General features: G+C 39.4%; 1 protein-coding gene across 2 annotated transcripts in view; it reads left to right on the top strand.

Moving 5' to 3' along the window:
- Positions 1-19,236, top strand: part of ABCC5 (ATP binding cassette subfamily C member 5) — a 45,799-nt gene that overhangs the window by 10,160 nt on the left and 16,403 nt on the right. Inside the window, exons 3-15 of one of the 2 annotated variants that reach the window (XM_082288097.1) lie at positions 3,937-4,094; positions 4,337-4,492; positions 5,196-5,343; positions 10,010-10,243; positions 10,353-10,526; positions 11,822-11,969; positions 12,474-12,622; positions 13,240-13,347; positions 15,587-15,937; positions 17,407-17,478; positions 17,608-17,732; positions 18,325-18,397; positions 18,944-19,147. In XM_082288097.1, coding sequence (XP_082144223.1) covers positions 3,937-4,094; positions 4,337-4,492; positions 5,196-5,343; positions 10,010-10,243; positions 10,353-10,526; positions 11,822-11,969; positions 12,474-12,622; positions 13,240-13,347; positions 15,587-15,937; positions 17,407-17,478; positions 17,608-17,732; positions 18,325-18,397; positions 18,944-19,147 — 2,100 coding nt within the window. Of the gene's footprint in view, positions 1-3,933; positions 4,095-4,336; positions 4,493-5,195; positions 5,344-10,009; positions 10,244-10,352; positions 10,527-11,821; positions 11,970-12,473; positions 12,623-13,239; positions 13,348-15,586; positions 15,938-17,406; positions 17,479-17,607; positions 17,733-18,324; positions 18,398-18,943; positions 19,148-19,236 lie in introns of both variants that reach the window. The other variant, XM_082288096.1, reaches the window with a different exon arrangement.

Raw genomic sequence — 19,236 nt, 5'->3', positions numbered from 1 at the left:
TCCTTTCTCTTTACCTGTTCCACATCCTCAGATGCTCACGTTGCCTGCTTAGCAGGCTTTCAGAAGTGTGCAAGCTCACATATTTGAGTTTGCTTGCCTTTCTGAGTAAGGTCCCTCATGCCTTTCTTGCTTCCTACAGAACTTCTGACATCATATGTATATGACAGCTCTGTAGCCTGGCTTGTAAATTTCCTGCATTTTCATGACCTCGGATTGTGGGTTTGGTATGGCTGTCTCTAACTTAATGAGCAAATAGTTTCCCCTTGCCCCTAAAGCACTCATTTTCTTCACCTCACTCAGGCTTTCTGTCATATGTCTTGAGCCAACCATGAAATCTTTCTGACTCTCTCATTACCTTATGTGCTTACCATTGCTATGACCAATTTTTTGACCAGGAAATCATGCTAACAGGTGCTGGTAGGGTTTTGTTGTTTTCCTAAGCTGTAGAAAGTCAGATGGAGCAGGTGTGCTCTGTGGTAGCAGCACCAGCTGTGCTTTTCTTTCTCCGCCCTTCTGTGACCCACCTATGAAGGAAGATCATGTGTGCAGTGATACTTCCTTGGTACTCTCCCTACTCTTAGGGATTGCTCCCAAGATTAAAAGTTTTAACTGTTTTCTTATTCTGTTAATTCTTATAGTCATATATTGAGTTGTATCAGCTTGTACTCAGGTGTGTCAGAGCTTCATGGCATGTGGAGTGCAGAACTATTGTGCTCTGTTAGGAGATGCCTATGGCTGCAGAAAATTTATATGGCATCCACCAGCTATTAATAAGATGCTGCATCAATGGTTGTTCTTGCCCTCTGTCATGTGTTTAGTAAGTCATGATATGCTTAACCCATGTGAGTTTAATTCTCCAGTGTTTAGTCCATTTATGTATTTGAACTTTATAGTATCCTGTGATAGAGAATTCTAAATTTAAGTGTGCCTTGTTCTTTTGTTGTAAGATCAGTTGGTGGTCACTCTCTAATTCTCTTTCTTCAGATTTTATGGACTTCTCAAATACCTGTACCTTTATTCCTTTTTTCTATCCAGCTGAAAAATCTTAGGTTTATGCTATTCCAAGCCCTACTGTTATCATTGCTCAAGGAAACGAAGTTTAATACCCTTTTTGAACTGAAGGGACAAGGGACAGAAAAAAAACCCTAGGGTTTTTTTAAGTGGCGTGGTAATGTTTTCTGCTTTATCCTTTGTGTCTTTTGTAACAATTCTTTTTTTTTTTTTTTTTTTGACCTTTTGTTGATGCTGAGTAGTCATCTGCTGTTTCTCAAGAAATGTCTGAATGTGTCTTCCTCCTCCGGTTCACAATACTTGATTTAGGCTTGTTTTGTTTCTGCAAGCATTTCCTTGGAGTTACCAATACCATGTTGTATCACTCAGTTCATTGCTTGTATTAGCATATTAATAAGTTGATGAATTAGAAAAAGTGTATTTTTATTTATTTTTTATGTTTATTAGACATTTATTTCAATAGCAGAGCTGGAGCCTGTTGTAGCACATTAGTAATGACTCAAGGCATTGGTTTCCGAGAAAACTGTACACACATGCAGGCAATCAGGAAACCTAATCAGAAACCTAAATTAACAGTGTTGGGGTTGTTTGGTTTTTTTACTTCAGTCTTTTGTTCCTGAAGTGCATTGTAGAACAGTTTAGGAGCCTCACTTCTTCCTGATAAACTCTGCTTTGAAGATTTTCTAATCTTCAAAGAGCTGTGCAGAACTGTAGTTGTTCTTAAATCTCATTTGTACAATGGTGTGAGGCATTTGTTTCTTGATAGTCTTACATGAGGGATTTTGACAATCTTGCCAAGATGGAGATGAGCAATGCTGTCGACTAGGGGTTTGTGCTTGTATTTGCCTCTATGGCAAGACATTATAAAGGCCTTTCAGAGGCAGTGCCCTAGTCTTTATCAATGCAGCTTTTACACCTTTGCTGAGAGAATTCTCTTGAGCAGCTCTGGAGAGTTTAATTATTTTTCAGAGTGATTGTTTATGAACGTTATCTTTGGACTGCCTAAAAACCTTGCAATTGTAGTTACTTATTAAAAAGGTATTGTTTCTAAGTGGTGAAAACCTACTTTTATGCTCATAAACATAGTGTTTTCTGGCTTGAAAGACTTTTTTTTTTTTTTTTTTTTTTTTTTTACTTATAGGCACTTTGTGTGCTCTGAAAAACAATATTTCTGCAACTAGCTTGTGGCATTGCTTAGAAACAAATGTCATCAGCAAGATGCTTGGGCAGATCTGCCCGGGGCCTCTTACGAGGGTAACACAACAAACCAGTTATTCCTCTGCTGTATCCAGAAAAGCAGTGGTGCAGAACTCTTCCCCACTACTGACTCCTTTGGAATATTTGTGGCAGATCCCTTATTAATGCTGATTTGGATAGACTTAGAAAGGCAGTGTTGCCTTAGTGAGTCAGTAATTTAATATAAATTGAGTGAGAAGTATTTTAATTCAGACTTCAAGTTTTGTGTAATTTTGAGTCACTCTATGTGTCATAAGGTTTTAATGTTCTTTTGTTTTCTTGTTATTTGGCTATCTTTTGTTACCATAGCTTTAGGTGATAGCTTAGCAAATAGGCATTTTGAGATAGAACCGTGGATTGTTGACTACATGCTTAGGCACTATTTAAGTACTTCAGTTAAGTAAATAAGGGACAGATTTATGACATTATCAGTTTCCTGTTCTCATTCTTCACATGGGTGGAAACAGTGTCTTAGTGTGCCATACTATTACATATTAACATGGTACAGGCAAAACCTATGATAAATGGTGGCATTTCCAACAAAAATTGCGTGATGTGGAAGTCAGGAACCAAGTGCTTGCATTTAGTGTTTGCAGATACTATGTTTTTAGGAGGCTCCAATGCATTATAGTTGCTTCTTTTCAAGGAAATAAGGTAATTTGGCTCTGATAAGGCAACTAATAAAGTAGAATCATAGTATCTTTGTAAGACATTCAGGAAGATTTTTACCTCAAATTACTTTTTAAAAAAAATTAGCTCTACTGCAATAAATTAGAATACAAGCAGGTAACATGTTTCTGCAATAAATGACACATTAAGTTAGCAGAACTGGTTGAGGGCCCTCAGCCAGTACAGATAACAGGTTCATCTCCTTATGTAGTTTTGTGACATCTGGCTGCTCATCAAAAGATTTGTTTGAACTCTGCAACGTTTTGACTATCCTGTATCATTGCTGTTTCTCCTCTTGGATTAGCTTTTAAGTCTGCCTTTCACTGGGGCTGTGGAAACTCTCCCCGAGATAAGGTTTGCCTTTTAAGTAAGTGGTTGTTATTAAAGTTGCTGAGCCATTGAGAAGCTGTGCCTGGGAGCAGAGAAAATTGTCATCTTTGTTCCATTTAGATTAGGGAAAAAGAGAAAAAACAGGAAACATGATAAAAGGAAGTACAATTCTGCTTAGTGCATATTTGGGTTTTTTTATCTAATCTAAAGTGCTTTTGAAGAAGGGACTTCAGTGGAATTCTGAAAATACTCTGTATTTTCTGTGGATAAGAATATCTAAATTATCCTAAGAGGGTGTAAATTCATCAAGAAAATATGTCTTCATTTCACTGCATAAGCCAGTCATTGATTTCCTGAACTGATATCGTAGGTACTTAATGTTGTAATTTTTCTCTATTGTATTTCCTGTGGCAGGATGAATCTGGTCTATCCATTTATGCTTTGAATGCACAGACACAATACTGGTACTAATTTATGTTTTACCAATGCAGCAGTCTAATGCAGATCTAGAACCTGTGCCTTCCATGGCTTTGCTGCCAGGATGAAGCCTGTGGTCTAAGACATTGAAATGATTGTGGTTGTTGCACAATAATTTGCAGAAGAAAGAGGTGCAAAATTGCTGGAGTTGGGAGTCATGGACTTCAAATGTAGTTTTGAAGTCTGAATCTGTTGTCTTTCTTATAAAAGCAGATTGAATGCCAGGATGCCTTGGAAGCAGCAGCTCGGGCAGAGGGCCTGCCACTGGACACCTCTGTGCATTCCCAGCTGAGAATGCTGGATGAAGAGCACCACAAGGGCAAATACCACCATGGTCTGAATGCACTGAAACCCATACGGACCACTTCCAAGTACGTCTTTAGGCTACCACAGAACTGATACAGCATTTGCTTTTCAAACCAGTCACAAAGCAGAATCACAGATGTAGGTCTGCTGACTGGTACTGGAAACATCAGAATTTGTTTAGCAAGTGTGGCTGGCATGGACCATTTGGTACTCTGAGTGCTTTCAATGAGAGGAGGCTTTGTTTTTCTTGAAGATTTACATTTCCTGTTTCATTTTATTTGTGATTTTTTTTTCTTAATTCTTTTAGACACCAGCACCCTGTTGATAATGCTGGGCTTTTCTCCTCCATGACCTTCTCCTGGCTCACTCCTTTGGCCCACAGAGCATACAAGAAAGGGGAATTGTTTATGGATGATGTATGGTCTTTATCAAGGCATGAGTCTTCAGATGTCAATTGTAGAAGGTAAAGACATCTAGTTCCTCATTGTTTTCTTGTTTCCATTTATTATATGTTAGTTTGGAGGCAATGGTATAGTGTTGCCCTAGAAAAGCAGCATTGATATTTTGTTTTGCCTTTCTCAGAATGGTGGAATTCACTTTCATCTTTCAGAGATGACTTTCTCATGCAGCACAGTTTCTGTAGCCTTGCTGATTCCAGTGAAAGAGGATTATATCTTCAGGAGCGTCTTGCAATTCTTCTGATTTTACATGACTTTAATCTGTTTTTTATTAAAACAGAATTTTTTCTCAAGGCTACAGTGGAAAAAGTCTTGTGCTAAGATAATGAGAAGTAATACTGTCAGTAACAAAGTGATTTGAATGTGTATCAGATCTTCTGATCAGGCTAACCTTCCATGGATAATGAGAATTTCTTCAGTCAGTTCAGCAAAGAGAGGCTGTGACAAGTCAATATACTAAGATTGCCAAAGAGACTCCAGGCAAAGAAAAAGCATTGTGTATTTCATCCCTCTGTCCTATGGAAGTAACACTACACAGATATTTCTCTTCACCTCACAGAATGTACTAGAATGTATTTATTTCTCTTAATATTATTGTCTGTTGTTCTGAGCTAGGCAGCACTTAGAGTTTTAACAAAGAAGAACCTGTCAGACTGTACCTTCTCTCGTGGTGAAAAATTTATGACAGGAGTCTTCTGTTTTTATTAGGCTGGAGAGATTGTGGCAGGAAGAACTGAAAGAAAGTGGGCCTGATGATGCTTCTCTCCGGAGGGTTGTGTGGATTTTCTGCCGTACCAGGCTCATCCTTTCCATAGTGTGTCTGATGATCACGCAGCTCGCGGGTTTCAGTGGACCAGTAAGTAATATCCATCCTTTTTTTAACAACCCCAGAGGGCTCCATCTCATGGCCAACTGTAAAATCTCAAGGTTTCATTGCAGAATCACTTAAATGTTTTGACTAGCTAGAAATTTTAGGGCAAAATTCCAGAGTGATTCAATAATCCAAGATAGGATTCCTACAGCTGATGGATCAGTTGCTGAATACCCAGGCAAGTTCTTGGAGAAGGGAGGGGGAGTTTAGGTATCCTGGAGGAAATGGACTTCTCGGTTTTTCTCTTTGGTTTTGAGTATAGTTTAAAGTTCTTCCCTAACTGCATAAGCTTAACTGCATAACTTCCTTTTTTTGTAAGATTCTTATGTGCAGGTCTTCTAATTGTTTTTCTCTTTGAAATTCTGTAAATTTATCTTGGAATAAAATTCAGTCTGATAAAACTCTAATCTTAAATTATTGGCATTAATAACAATCTTCAAGAAGTGGACCAAAACAATTCTATGAGAGCACTGCTTAAAAACTAATGTGAGCAGGTCTCAAGAAGTCTGTGGGCATAGTCTTTACTGATCCTACAGAGAATGGCCAGACAGGTTTCATGTAGAAGTGTAGGAAACGTTGTTGCCTCTAGGAGCGGCTGCTGTTTGTTGCTAAGGGTCGTATTGAAGATAACAACATGGGACTTGACATTCACACCATTTTTTGTCACCTGTTTGTTGCACATGCTGTGCAGATGTAAAGTTGAAATTTTGACTAAATTTATTCTCTACACATTTCCCTTGAGGAGTAGGAGCAGTATTACTGCTAGTAGTACACGTTTCAGTGTGCTGGTAAGCTGGAGGTTCATTTCTTGGGTAAGTACATTTGGGTACACTGTTAGGTGAAATGTCGTTTTAAAACGTTTTCCTGCTTTTAAATGTCGTATCAAAATGATGTTCTGTTTTTTAAGTCTTCTTAAAGTTTGCCTTGTTTCATGTAATATGAATAACAATAAATGTTTCTGTGATATTGTTTTCTTTGTAATATTTTATAGTTGTCTCTATTATAAAATATACAAACATACTTTGGTAATTAACAATAAATAATGATTAAGGTTTTAACAGCACTAGCTTTTCCCAAGAAGAGCTTCTGTCATTGTTTCACCACAGGGCTTGAGGAGCTGCTTTTATCTTTAGCAAAAAGAACTTGCAGCAGGGTTACCCCTAATTTCTGTAGTGTAATGTTCTCAAATTGTCTCAGTCAAACTGCTGAATGAGAGAAAGAGGGGAAAGGAGAAAACAAACCAGCTTTATTAGGTTTGGGCTACTGCTGCAATTGATGCTCAATATGGGTAACTTAAAGTTAGCTATAGACAGTTGCCCATTTACAGACAACCTTATTCATTTCTCTCAATAAGGCACAATTCACTTTGATTCTACCATTTGGCATGAAAATAAGTCTTTACCATCCCTCCTCCCTGTTTTTAAAAGTGGCATGTCTCAGGGATATGCCTATGCTGTCTCCTCAAAAGTATCTGTGCTTTCTTGTATTGTTACACCTTTTCAGTCACCTGAAGGTGAAAAGCGAGATCAGGAAAAGCACTTGACTTGACCTCATGTGTTGGAGGAAAATTATAAAAGTGGAGTTAAACACTGTATTAAAATTCAAAAAATTTAATGGAACATCTATGATCTTGAAATGCCAGCAAATGGCTGTGGCTTTGCTACTCAGCATTGTGATGGTTATAATTGGAAAGGAGTTGTTCAAGACTTCCTATGTGGACTTGTCTTTGGTTTGGTTTTTTTTTTTTTTTTTGGTATCAGATCCTTCAAGGGTCTTCCTCTTTTTTTATTTTGATAAATTTTGCATCTGGCACAGAATCTAAACCTATAACCTGGTGAGTCAGCTGCACGTGTCAGACTGCCTTGTAATAGCCATCAGAATGTACTAGTACAGGTGATATACTATTTATCTCCAATAAATACTTGCTGCTATTTGATCAGCTACCAAAACTTCCAAGTTCTGGTTGAGGAGCAAAGAAGTTTTTTGATTGCTAAACATAATCAGTTTAACTCCAGGTCTGAACAAGGTACCTGTTGCAACTGTTCAGAGCTATTCTTCCCATTTGGGAGATGGGGAAACTAGCTATCTTAGTGGAGCACAGCTTGACAGTTTGGTCAGTTACTGGAGGGGGGAGTGGTAAGCTGCAGGAGGTAAGTTTTCCGGTTTCCCAGTTGGCTCCAGCTGCAGCCTACCCCGTGCTGTGGCGCGCTGGCTGCAGCAGGGACGCCGGCTCTGCAGTGGGACCAGTGACAGAAGCTGTTCTTCAGCATTTTCAGGATGGCTGTTTTCTGCATCAGGATGAGGCATTCCTGCTGGGCAGAGCCACCGCCAAGAGCAAAGGTAAGGTAATGTTTATTCCCTGGGAATGCTTAAGACAGCCGAGCAGCTTGTACCAACCACTACGGTAATAGCCACAGGAGCTCTTTCTCCCCCCTTAGCTTAGTTTATATTCTGTAATGTTTTTGTTTTGTAAATGACTTTATGGCTGGATTCTTTTCATTAAACTGATATGAATTTGAATAGTATTTGTTCAGATGTAAATGTTAATTTTCTGTGACTTTTTTCCCCTCCCTTTTCAAAATTCTTTAATCTGCTGTTTCCTCTTTTCTTTCTTCCGGAAAAAAAAGTAAATTGGGGTATAATGTAAGCTGGTCTCTATTTCATCATGGGAGATGCTGAATCTATAAAATAGTGCTGCAAAATTGCACTAAAGTTTTGGGAGGAATGAGACCCCAGGAAACATCTGCTATCTTTATACATCCTCTCTTGGAGACTTTCAGCAATGCTGTGGTGTGTGAGAAAATGCTTGCAGTCTGCGACCATGCTGAGTTACAGCTCGTGAGGAAAAAGGGGGATTTTCACCCCAATTGCTCAGTGACTCGGTTGCATATGTTGGATTGAATACTGGAAAAAGAAGTCAGTAATCTCCACAGTAACTGCAAACCAACTGTATGCAGTTGTGATCCAAACAGTCGATGTAAAATTAAATCCAATCAGGAGAAAGTTGGAATGCAATAGATCTGTGAATGTGAGCTCCTCACATTTGTTCAGTGATCGGTATGTAAATTTTCTCAGTGGCCATTCTAGAACCCGATGGACATCTGGCTTTAATTCACACCTGTGAAAAAGAGCAAAATTACTTACAGCATGTTTCCTTGGTTCTGATGTGCAGAATTATTTTCCTCTGAACAGATGAATTTGATCTCCATTTTTTTTGTTATTTGGTGCTGGGCTGTAGCTATCAAAACCTTTGCTGGAGTAGTGGGGTTTTGTTTTTTTTCTCTCTTCAAACTATACAGAACTCTTACTTGCAAAACATGATTTAGCTAAGAGGACTTCAATGGACTATGATGTGAAAGGCTTCTCAAATATTTCCTTTGGTCTCAGATTTTTTGTTGATTTTTGTTGTGGGCAAAGGTAATTCTCTACTCTGTACTATATCAAAAGCACCAGTATCTTAAAACACCATTTGTTGAAAAGCTCTCTAGGAAATCTTTTGCTGTCTGTGAAGCCTTACTGTAGGGTACTTTTGAAACCAGATTTCAGAATTTGTGCAGCCTCAGAAGCCTCCTCTGTTGGCACCTTCAAGTTTGACTTCTTTTGGACTTCGTGAACAAATACCATTCTGTTTTTGTATCTTTATAATTTTGTGTGTAGTTTTAAATCTAGTTTGTTAGAAGCTAAGACTGACTGTTAGATATTAGCCCTTTATAATTATCCTGTATGTGCAGATTGTATGTGTATACAATGCTCTACCTGTTGTACAGTGTTTTGGAGATGTTACCATTTAAGATGACACTTCATTTCAAATAAAAGCCTGTTGTTTCGCAGTTAATAATATTTAATGCTGGTGGTTGTGAATTGTATGATGTTATATTGTGACATTGGACCACCAAGAGCTGGAGTTGGGAATTGGTGGTTCTGGGGGCTGTCCTCTTTCTGCAGGTGATGTTTGAAATGTGATTCTTGAGGTAAAGTGCTTATGTTCTTGGGGGGAGAGGGTATGGGGAGGGATTGAATGGTTAATTTTTTTGTCTTTTTTTTTTTTTCTCCCCGACCCCAATGATTTGTGGTATTGAGTACCTTGTGCTTTCTGCTTGTTTTTTTCTTTACTATTAAACTGCTGATGTTTATTTCCAGGAATGTTTTGCAAATGTCCTTCTCACTCTTCCCCTCTACAACTGTAGGTACATTGTTCCTTTTTATCAAATAAGCACGTTTGAAGCAAACCAAAGATAAAATAAAAAAGGTCTTAATGTCACGTAAAGGAATGTTTCTTAATGTGTGCAGATGTATAAGTAGTGACTATATTTTAAAACTCTTCTATATGATAATGCATTGCTTTCAGCTAACTGACACATTTATGTTAAGTTAGAAGACACGGAGGATTAGAAGCGTGCTGCGAGGAATATGGTTCCAAATTAAACTCTCTTTACTTACTAAATTTGACTCAGTGCTTGGCTCTCAGCAGGGCTTTGTGTTACAGTACTTCTTGTATTGACACTTTTTACTTCTGGAAAGAAGATGCTTTCTATTTCAAACGGCTCTTTTAAAAGCAATGTAGCCTACTTATTTCTAACTTAACATAAAGTTGTTGCGTGGTCTTCTGGGGTGATGGGGTGTTCATGCAAGCTTGCATTTCTTCCTGTAGGCATTCGTTGTGAAACACCTCTTGGAGTATACCCAGCAGAGTGAGTCCAACCTGCAGTACAGCTTGTTTTTAGTTTTTGGCATCTTTATGACGGAAGTGGTGCGATCGTGGTCCCTGGCGCTAACCTGGGCGTTGAATTATCGCACGGGGGTCAGACTGCGTGGGGCTGTCCTGACAATGGCATTTAAGAAAATTCTTAAGCTGAAGAATATCAAGGAGAAGTCTCTTGGAGAGGTAAGCTGCAGCCTCGTTTTGGAAATGGCAGTGGGAAAAGGGGTGTGTAATATATTCCTTTGAGACAGAACAGCTCAAATCTAAATGATCTGTTCTGTCTGTTTTTCAGCTCATAAATGTATGTTCCAATGATGGTCAGAGGATGTTTGAAGCTGCAGCAGTTGGCAGTTTGTTGGCTGGGGGCCCTATTGTGGCCATCTTGGGAATGGTTTATAATGTGATTGTCCTGGGTCCAACAGGCTTCTTGGGATCTGCTGTCTTCATCCTCTTCTACCCAGCAATGGTGAGTTGGAAAGAGTTAAGACTTGCTTTGTTTTTCTTAGGTCAGGCAAATGTATAGTTCTGAATAAAAGGTATTGAAATGTGCTAGGTTTAGCCAGTTTATGGCACTGCATGTATTTGAAGGTGTTTATAAGGTAGTGTATGAAGCAGAAATTCAGAAACAGGAAGCTCGAAAGGATAAAATTAGAAAACGAGGGTAGGAAAGCTGATAGATTTGGTTGAGACTAATATGCTTAGCTAAATGAAACTGCAGCATATTCATGTGCTCATGGTCAAGGTTGGAAAGACATCAGTCCTCTGGCTTGTGTATGGGAGCTCAGTGTTGCAAAAGCAGTGTTCTTGATTTCTTGACTCAACATGAGGTGTTGAAAAAGACCACATCTGGCACAGCTTGTTCTTGATGAGGTATTCCTGCCTCTGCTTCTGCTGAGCTGTGAAATAGACTAGTTCAAGCCAAAATCTTCTTGCCTTTAAAATGCCTGTGGGACTGCTGAAGATTTGTCACTGTATTCATAATACATGTTTTATAAGCCATGGAGGCTGAATACTGTGAGGTTCACTGTGGTCCAGTTTATCTGGCTGAAAGTAAGGGTGATGTAGTGGGAATTACATTTTAGAGGGGAATGAGGAGTGGTGTTTGAACATGTTTTCCAGTTGTCAATAGCCCTTCTTTATTGATGGGGGGACTTTGAAAGAGTTTGCAGGAGTATGAAGAAGGACAAGGAGCTAAAACTTCCTAAAGTAGTGTGTTGGATTTGAATTTCAGACCAGGAATGGGATGAATGTGGGACTAGCAGATACTTAAAAACATGTGGAACAACTTTCTGTTTTAGATTAGTTTAGTAAAAATGTTTAAAACTGTTTTACTACCTTCATAGCGATGGCATAGACTAGAAATTGATCTGGCTGGGCAAAGTCCTGATTTGCCTTACAGAACCAGGTTACAAGGTTGGCTAAAATGGGTGCATTTACCACAAGGGTCAACTTCGTGTATCTTTAGGTTAACTTTGTGCTTCAGAAACTTTAAACTGGTACTATTCAATATTGGTAAGAGTGCACACCTTTATTTTAACAAATTTTTGTTGAAATTTGCTGTCGTGAATCTGGTGCTTGATGCAGATGGGGCAGGAGGAAATGGCGTTTCCAGCCTGAGTTTTGTTAGAGCAGCAGTTCCCTGGCCCTATCTCTGAATCCCTTTTTCAGATTAAAAATTAATTTTCTCTGCTAATTAGGAATTGAATGTACTTGCTTTTTCTGAGCTGCCATTAATGTTGCATGGTGTTGCCTTTGTTTCAGATGTTCGTGTCGCGCCTCACAGCTTATTTCAGAAGAAAATGCGTAGCAACAACAGATGAACGTGTGCAAAAGATGAATGAAGTTCTTAATTACATTAAATTCATTAAAATGTATGCCTGGGTCAAACCATTTTCTCAAAATGTTCAAAGTGAGTTCCCACAGTCTATAAATGTCTCCTTTAGTCAGATGCCCCATTGCTTTGTAGCCTGGTGCATCCTGACTTTGTGCTGTAGATGCAGGTGTACGAGCAGTGTAAGAACACTGTCATCCTTCTGGCTGCTCTGTGTTGTGCACAATGGGTTGGACAAACAGACCTGCTTCTAAAATTTCACCTTCTAGTGTAGTGATGTTTGTGGCTTGACATTAATACTAAATTTTTAAATTTTGTTGTTCTTCTATCACTTAGTAAATGTGCTGGCTGCTCCATTAAAAAAAAAACAAACCAAAACAACCCCCGATACTTGTACGGAGATTTACAGACCATTATAGTTTCCTCCTCTATAATTGCTGTCTATGTGGTTTATAATGTGATAAACAGTAAAGGGTAGAGTGTTTATTTTACTCAGTATTTATAGTACTGTGGTACTGTCTGTTGTGTGGATGTCCCCTCTGGATCACAGTTCAAACGTGGTGCTCCTATTTGTTTTTCTAGAGATTCGTGAGGAGGAACGCAAAATCTTGGAGCGTGCGGGCTACTTCCAGAGCATCACTGTGGGAGTGGCTCCCATAGTTGTTGTCATTGCCAGTGTGGTGACCTTTTCTGTCCATATGATCCTTGGCTATGACCTTACAGCAGCTCAGGTAAGCTGTTGAAAATATTCTTTATGCTATTGCTTCCATATCTTTTCTGCTGATCTATTTCTCATGTGGCTGTGCCTGTGTGGCCAGGCTGTATCATTGCTCAAAGGTGTGAATATCTGGCTGTGACAGCAGCAGATGTAGCCTTATATTTTGTGCAAAAGGTTCTCGGTGCTCTTTTGTCCTGACCTTCCTCAGAACAGGTTTTGGGCTGAAAGTAAATGAGTCCTCCTGTTTTGCTGTTCAGCTGGGGCATTGGGGATTACTTCATGTTTTTGTTTTGCAGTGTGCTTGGATGCAAAGAGCACAAATGTCTAAAACTAGGATTTGAATTTGTGCCTTCACAAGTAGTAGGTTAATGCAGAATTTGCTGGCTGCTGCGTTTGTTAGACCTACAAACAGAACAGGTCTGTCTTGGTCTGTTAAGAGCACTAGAGAAGGAGTTGGGTAGATCTAGTGTTTTCTGCTGTTTGAGAATATGTTGAATATTTAAATGGTTATTCTTAGACTGGGCCTCTTCTACAGTTTTGATTTGCTGCTCTGCCATTTCAGCTTTTAGAAGTCTGGAGCTGTTAGAATATTGCATCCCAATGTGATTATTTTTCTTGTCTCATTTTTAGGCATTCACAGTGGTCACTGTCTTTAACTCCATGACTTTTGCTCTCAAAGTAACTCCTTTCTCAGTGAAGTCTCTGTCTGAGGCATCTGTTTCTGTTGACAGATTTAAGGTAAGCAGTCATTTGGCCTCACAGTTTTTGCTGCAAGTGTGGAGTGTTGTATGTGTTCAGTAGCTGCAAAGGGAACACTTGGAAAGTAGTATGATTTTAATGGCTGAGAAGTTCTTTTTCTTTGCACTTAGCATTCCAGATTATTTGATTCTACAAGAGATGCAAATCTAGTGAAGCAGATATTAGCAGTTTAAGAATAACACCAGTGTGAGAAGCAGAATAATCCGACTCAATGATTTTACTGTTTTCATGTTGGCCACAGGAAGAGTTAAGAGTGAAGGACTCAGTGGCTCCCTGTATAATAATTCTTAACTGTGGCTGTTGTCGAGGCAGACATAAAAGCCACACAAGTTGTAATTCATAGTCGGGAGAGGTAGAAAAGATTTTTTTTTTCTTCTTTACTGCTATTCTTATACTTTTTCACAATAGCTGTGGCCGAATTTAAGATTGGCTGCTTAGCAAACAATGACAAGGCTGTCTAACAAGCAATGACCATTCAGACCATAAAGCAATCAGCTATACAAGCAAAAGTATAGTTGCTACATATTATCCACAAGTTCTTCCTTGTACAATCTCAATGTCCCATAACAAGAACCTCCTCCCCTTGTGTCCAGAACATCATCTCTTATTGATTATCTTCTTGGCTTTCTTTGTGGGTTTTACTAAAGCTGCAGAATTTCACTGTAATATTCTCACGGGTAAATTCTGACTGGTTTCAGGTCTGATTCTGTGAGGTTGTCAGTCCAGCTGTCAATCTCCTCTCTTAACTCCTTTTAAGAGCATCCATATGAAAAGGCTGCAACATGTCTACAATGAAATTTCATGTTTTGCTAATAAAACTCTTTTTGAAAATATCAGGTGTTAGGTAAGCAGCTTGGCAAAAAACAGTGGAGTTTTATTTGTGATCATAAAAACCTGAGGTTTTCTGTTTCCAGACCAGATTAAGTGATTGAAATTCCCCTGTATCAGTAAAACGGAGTTGTGATCTGGCAAAACAAATCTGTGGCAGTAAATGTAAAACTCTGATAATGAACAATGTTCTCACCTCATGGGGATTTGAGGATGAATACACTGTGTACTTTATGAACTCAGAGGGGAGGCCTTTATTTTGTCTTGTTTCTTGAAGGTAGCAGTGTATTACACATTGTGGAAATTTCCAAAATGGAAAATAGCACTTTCCAGATAGAAAATTTCACAAGCATTGACAGATACATGGATTCTGTGTAATGCATTCATGAAACAACCCTCTATGTGAGAAAAACAGGATCTGTAAAGTGGTTTTGAGATTCCATTGCTTCTGAGCAATTTTGCTTCATCTTCTGAGTCAGCTTAAAATCAGCCTTGCTTAAATCCAAATGCACTAAGGGGAATTTTCTGAGAGGGAAGAGAAGGAAAAGGGAAATTTAATTATATCCCAGTTTGACTATAAATGGTGTAGGAAATGGAACATAAGGTGGGGATACTCTGACATCACAGTAAAAATTTAGCTGACTTTTTTTGCTCTGTAAATGAGTGTGAGCTTTCTTATGAATCTTTGATTCAGCCATAGCAATTGCAAGCATAAATAAGTCTGGGAATTGAGAAAGTTTTAGTCACAAAAGACTGCTTGGTTCAAAACAAATTGTGACAGCGGCAAACATTTTATCTTGTAATTAAAATGTGTGAAAAATGTCTTCCTAATCTGTTGATTGTAAATACTGATGGATGTGGTGGAAAACATGATACAGTGGACTTAGTGGCTTACTTCTTATTGTCAAGCAGCCTGAGATCGATCAGCTACACTTGTGAAAGATGACTTTTTCCCAACAGAAAAGTTGACGGGTAAAGGGTCAAGTTAAAAGCCATTCTGTCTCCATAATGAGTTGGTGTGCAGGACAAGTCAGTTGCTTTGTCTCAAGTGACCTCTCCTCTAAAACCTGTGTTCTGCTCATGTGTTTTTAACCTGGAACATACAGAGCTGCAGTTGCAAACAGTGTCAAAGGAATAAGCTCCTGGCATATCACATCCAGATATGCAGTTCTGTGCAAGTCGAGTGTATCCAAGTGCTTCCACCACATCCAGGAATGCCCCAGCCACTTAGCAGACCTGGAGTTAGTTTACACTAATGAGCTACCTTTTGCTCTTCAGCTTCCTCCTACTATATAGCCTGATGTGTTTTGCTGCGTGAGTGTGCCGTAGGCTTGTCTCCCAGTCTTGATCAGGTGTCTCATCTTTACACCTCTCTCACAACTCCTATCAGAGTTTATTTCTAATGGAAGAGGTTCATATGATAAAGAAAAAACCAGCCAATCCTCACACCGCGATAGAGGTGAAAAATGCTACCTTGGCTTGGGACTTCTCCCACGCCAGCGTCCAGAGCTCACCAAAGTTGACCCCCAAAGTGAAAAAAGACAAGAAAGTCACCAAGAGCAAGAAAGAGAAGATGAAGCTACAGAATGAGGGACAGCAAGCTGTGCTGGCAGAGCAGAAGGGCCATCTTCTAGTGGACAGTGATGACCATCACAGCCCCGAAGAGGAGCACAAAATCATCCACCTGGTTAACCTTCGGCTTCAGAGGACTCTCTACAACATCGACTTGGAGATAGAAAAGGTAAGAAGAAATGAAAGGAGGAAATCTGAGCTTTTAAAAGGCCTCATTTTGGCTGCCCTTTGGAACAGAGAGCTGTGGGCTGTTTCGTTTTTGCATGAAATGGAGCATATTGCTTTTGTGCACTCCTGTAATATCCATGGCAACTGCAGTATCCAGGATGCAGTGTCTGATCTTGCTGTAAACAGCTGTGCCATTTTAGCAACTAGATCTTTGCAAGCAGCCTGTGAAACAAGGGTGGGCTGTATAGCTTCCACATTCAGCTGAGGGGTTTGCAGCTCCCAGGACAGTGTGTGAGCCACTGAGCTCAGAGGATCTGCAGGGGACCAGGTACCAGTGGGGTGCTGGTGAACAGTGTGTTCCTGCAGTGGTTTGATAATTTTGCAGAGTTTCAGCTGTATTCTGGGTGAACATTTTAGTTGATTAGGTGTTCCAATGGAGCATAACAGTGCTTTTTATTGAAGAGTGTGCAATTTTCTTCCTGGAGAATTTTTGTGCAGTAGAACAAAAACAAAGTAGAAGCATTTGGAGCTATTGCTCTAAGATGGGTAAAAGCATGTAAGATGTCGAAGAAAAAGCATTGAACTTAATACATTACATCAATTACAGATACAAAAGTTTTGCAGTTGGATGTTGTAATAATGGGATCCATATATTTATGAAAATATTCATGGTTAAATTGTCTTATGTAGTTATACAAATAGAGGGAGAGTTGAAACTATTTTAAACAATAAAAATACCTATATTTTAAACTGGGGGAGAATGCATATAGTTCAAAAAATTGCCTCAAAAAGGAGTACAGTTACTTGAAAATGTAAAGGCTGGTTTTCTCTCAGAAGTGTACTACCAAGAGAAGGCCAGCAGTGTGTTCCACAAGTGTCTATATACGTTTTTGTTCACTTCACCGTTTTTACAAAAGGAGCAAAAATAGTTTTGATAAATTAATTGTTTAATGTGGGTATCAACCAATCCATTTTATTGCAGAGAAATTCTTCAAAGTGACTGAATTCTGGTCTCTTTTTGGTATGTGTTGTTTAGCAAATTGGATCTAACAGGCAAGGAGTTTTACTGGACCCATATATGCTAAATTCTGCTTTTCTTTCAGGCTTTTCCTCTTTACATCTTTCCTTATCACTCTCAAAAGCATCTTGGTGCATTCTGTTCAGGCAGGACTTGGTGCTTTTGGTTTATTGATCCTCTGGGCCTGCATCCCTAGTAAGAAGGAAGCTGATCTTCAAGTACCTTTGTTTTTACCTGTAGAGTTGATTTCAGTTTTATTTCATTGTGGGATTGTGTTTACTCTATACAATTTGAGAGTTAAAATGCTGACTCTTGCTTTTTTTTGTCTGTTATGTCACTTTAGAGCTGTCATTCATATCCAGCTGTCCTCTGAGATACTAAAGGTAGTCTGAATTCGGAAAGGGATGAAGAGTGTAAGAAATGAGTACCATAATTTTTTCCTTTCTGTCTAGGGAAAACTTGTTGGAATTTGTGGCAGTGTGGGGAGCGGAAAAACTTCACTTATCTCAGCAATTCTAGGACAGGTGAGAAATCCTGTTTTGAGTGCTTCTGCTCTTCTTTCCCATCTCCTATTTGACTTATTTGTACTCTGTAGAGCGAAGTCTGTTCTAAACATGGGGTAGCATAATCTCACAGCTGGTCTGTGATTCCAGATGACCCTGTTGGAGGGGAGCATTGCAGTAAGCGGGACGTTCGCGTACGTGGCCCAGCAGGCCTGGATTCTCAATGCCACTCTCCGGGACAACATCCTTTTTGGCAAGGAGTATGATGAAGAAAGGTTTGTCAGACTGCTGATTTTCATGAAAGCTTAGTAATTCTTGGCCCAAGTGTGGGAAAAATTTAATGCAGAGTACACTGCAAATAAAGCCTTTATATCCTTCTGGAGTCTGTCTCTAAGTCTTCTCCAAGTCCCACTTAGGATCTTGCATGTGTCCCTGTGGCTGGTGGCTGTCAGTGTACCTGTCACTGCTCACTTGCAGTGAGGCTGGACCTCATCCTGGACCTTTGGTTTTAGCAGCTGCTGTGAGCAGCACTGAAGTGGTATTTGCTCTTGCTGTCCTGGCCTTGCCCTCTTCAAGTACAACAACTGCTGTGTGCAATGTACTGACATCTTTCATGGCCCCCCTGCAGTGGGCGACTTTGCTGTGGCCCTTAGCCAGCTATCCCTGGAAAGAAATTGTCTCTTTATCCTCACGATGCTTCTGAAGTAGGTGATTAATTATTACCCTTGGTTTTCTCCTGGGAATCCAAGGCAGATGAGTTGTTTTAGGAATATCTGCTATTAGTGTAGAAAATGAAATAATGCTGTACTAGCTAAATAATTGTGGGGAAAGTCAGTGTTCTTAACTATTTATCTACTTGTTCTTCAGATACAATACTGTGCTGAATGGTTGCTGTCTAAGGCCTGACCTGGCCATCCTTCCAAATGGGGACCTGACAGAGGTATGTTTTGCTTATACTGAACTGATGAATAGATGGAGAAAAGAGTTTTGGTTTGGCAGACTAAACTGGAGTGAGGGTACATCAGTCTGGGGTGCATATAAGCCAAGATGCTGAATGCACTCTCTTGAGCTGAGCTTGTCTGTGCAGGCCATGGACTATTAAGACCTGTACCCTGTTTTTTACTTATGTTGACTGTTTGGGAATTTTTTTTACTGTGTTGTAAATTTAACTGCCTTAACAGGACCTATTTGAACTTGATTTAAAATAGCTGAGAAAAACCATGGCTATGTTAATACATAAAAGGTAAAATAAGCAAAGAAAGTATTGAAAGCACTGCCACATTTCAGGCATATTAACCTTGAGTTTGAATGTATAACACATGTCAAAGTGGACACCTAAACTAGAACATATATATATTAATATATAGTGTTATGGGGGAGTGTATTTATATAAACATATAAAAATAAATACTATGGTCAGTTTTGTTCTGGTCATCTATATTGCATGGTGCTGAAGAAATAAAATAATGGGTGCATGTCTCTGCAGATTGGTGAACGAGGGGCTAACCTCAGTGGGGGACAGCGTCAGAGAATCAGTCTGGCTCGAGCCCTGTACAGTGACAGGGACATTTACATCCTTGATGACCCCCTTAGTGCCTTAGATGCTCACGTTGGAAATCACATTTTTAACAGTGCAATAAGGAAGCACCTGAAGTCAAAGACTGTCCTTTTCATCACACATCAGCTTCAGGTACTGAATCTCTCATACTTTTTCTTGGACTTTCTTGAAATGGTTTGTTAATCGGTCACTTCCATACTGGAAATTTCTATGTCCTGACC

The sequence above is a fragment of the Coloeus monedula genome, assembly GCF_965178545.1.
Source record: "Coloeus monedula genome assembly, chromosome: 10".
NCBI lineage: Eukaryota > Metazoa > Chordata > Aves > Passeriformes > Corvidae > Coloeus > Coloeus monedula.
The sequence above is the reverse complement of the archived record's forward strand: the minus strand, read 5'-3'. Positions and strand labels throughout refer to the sequence as shown.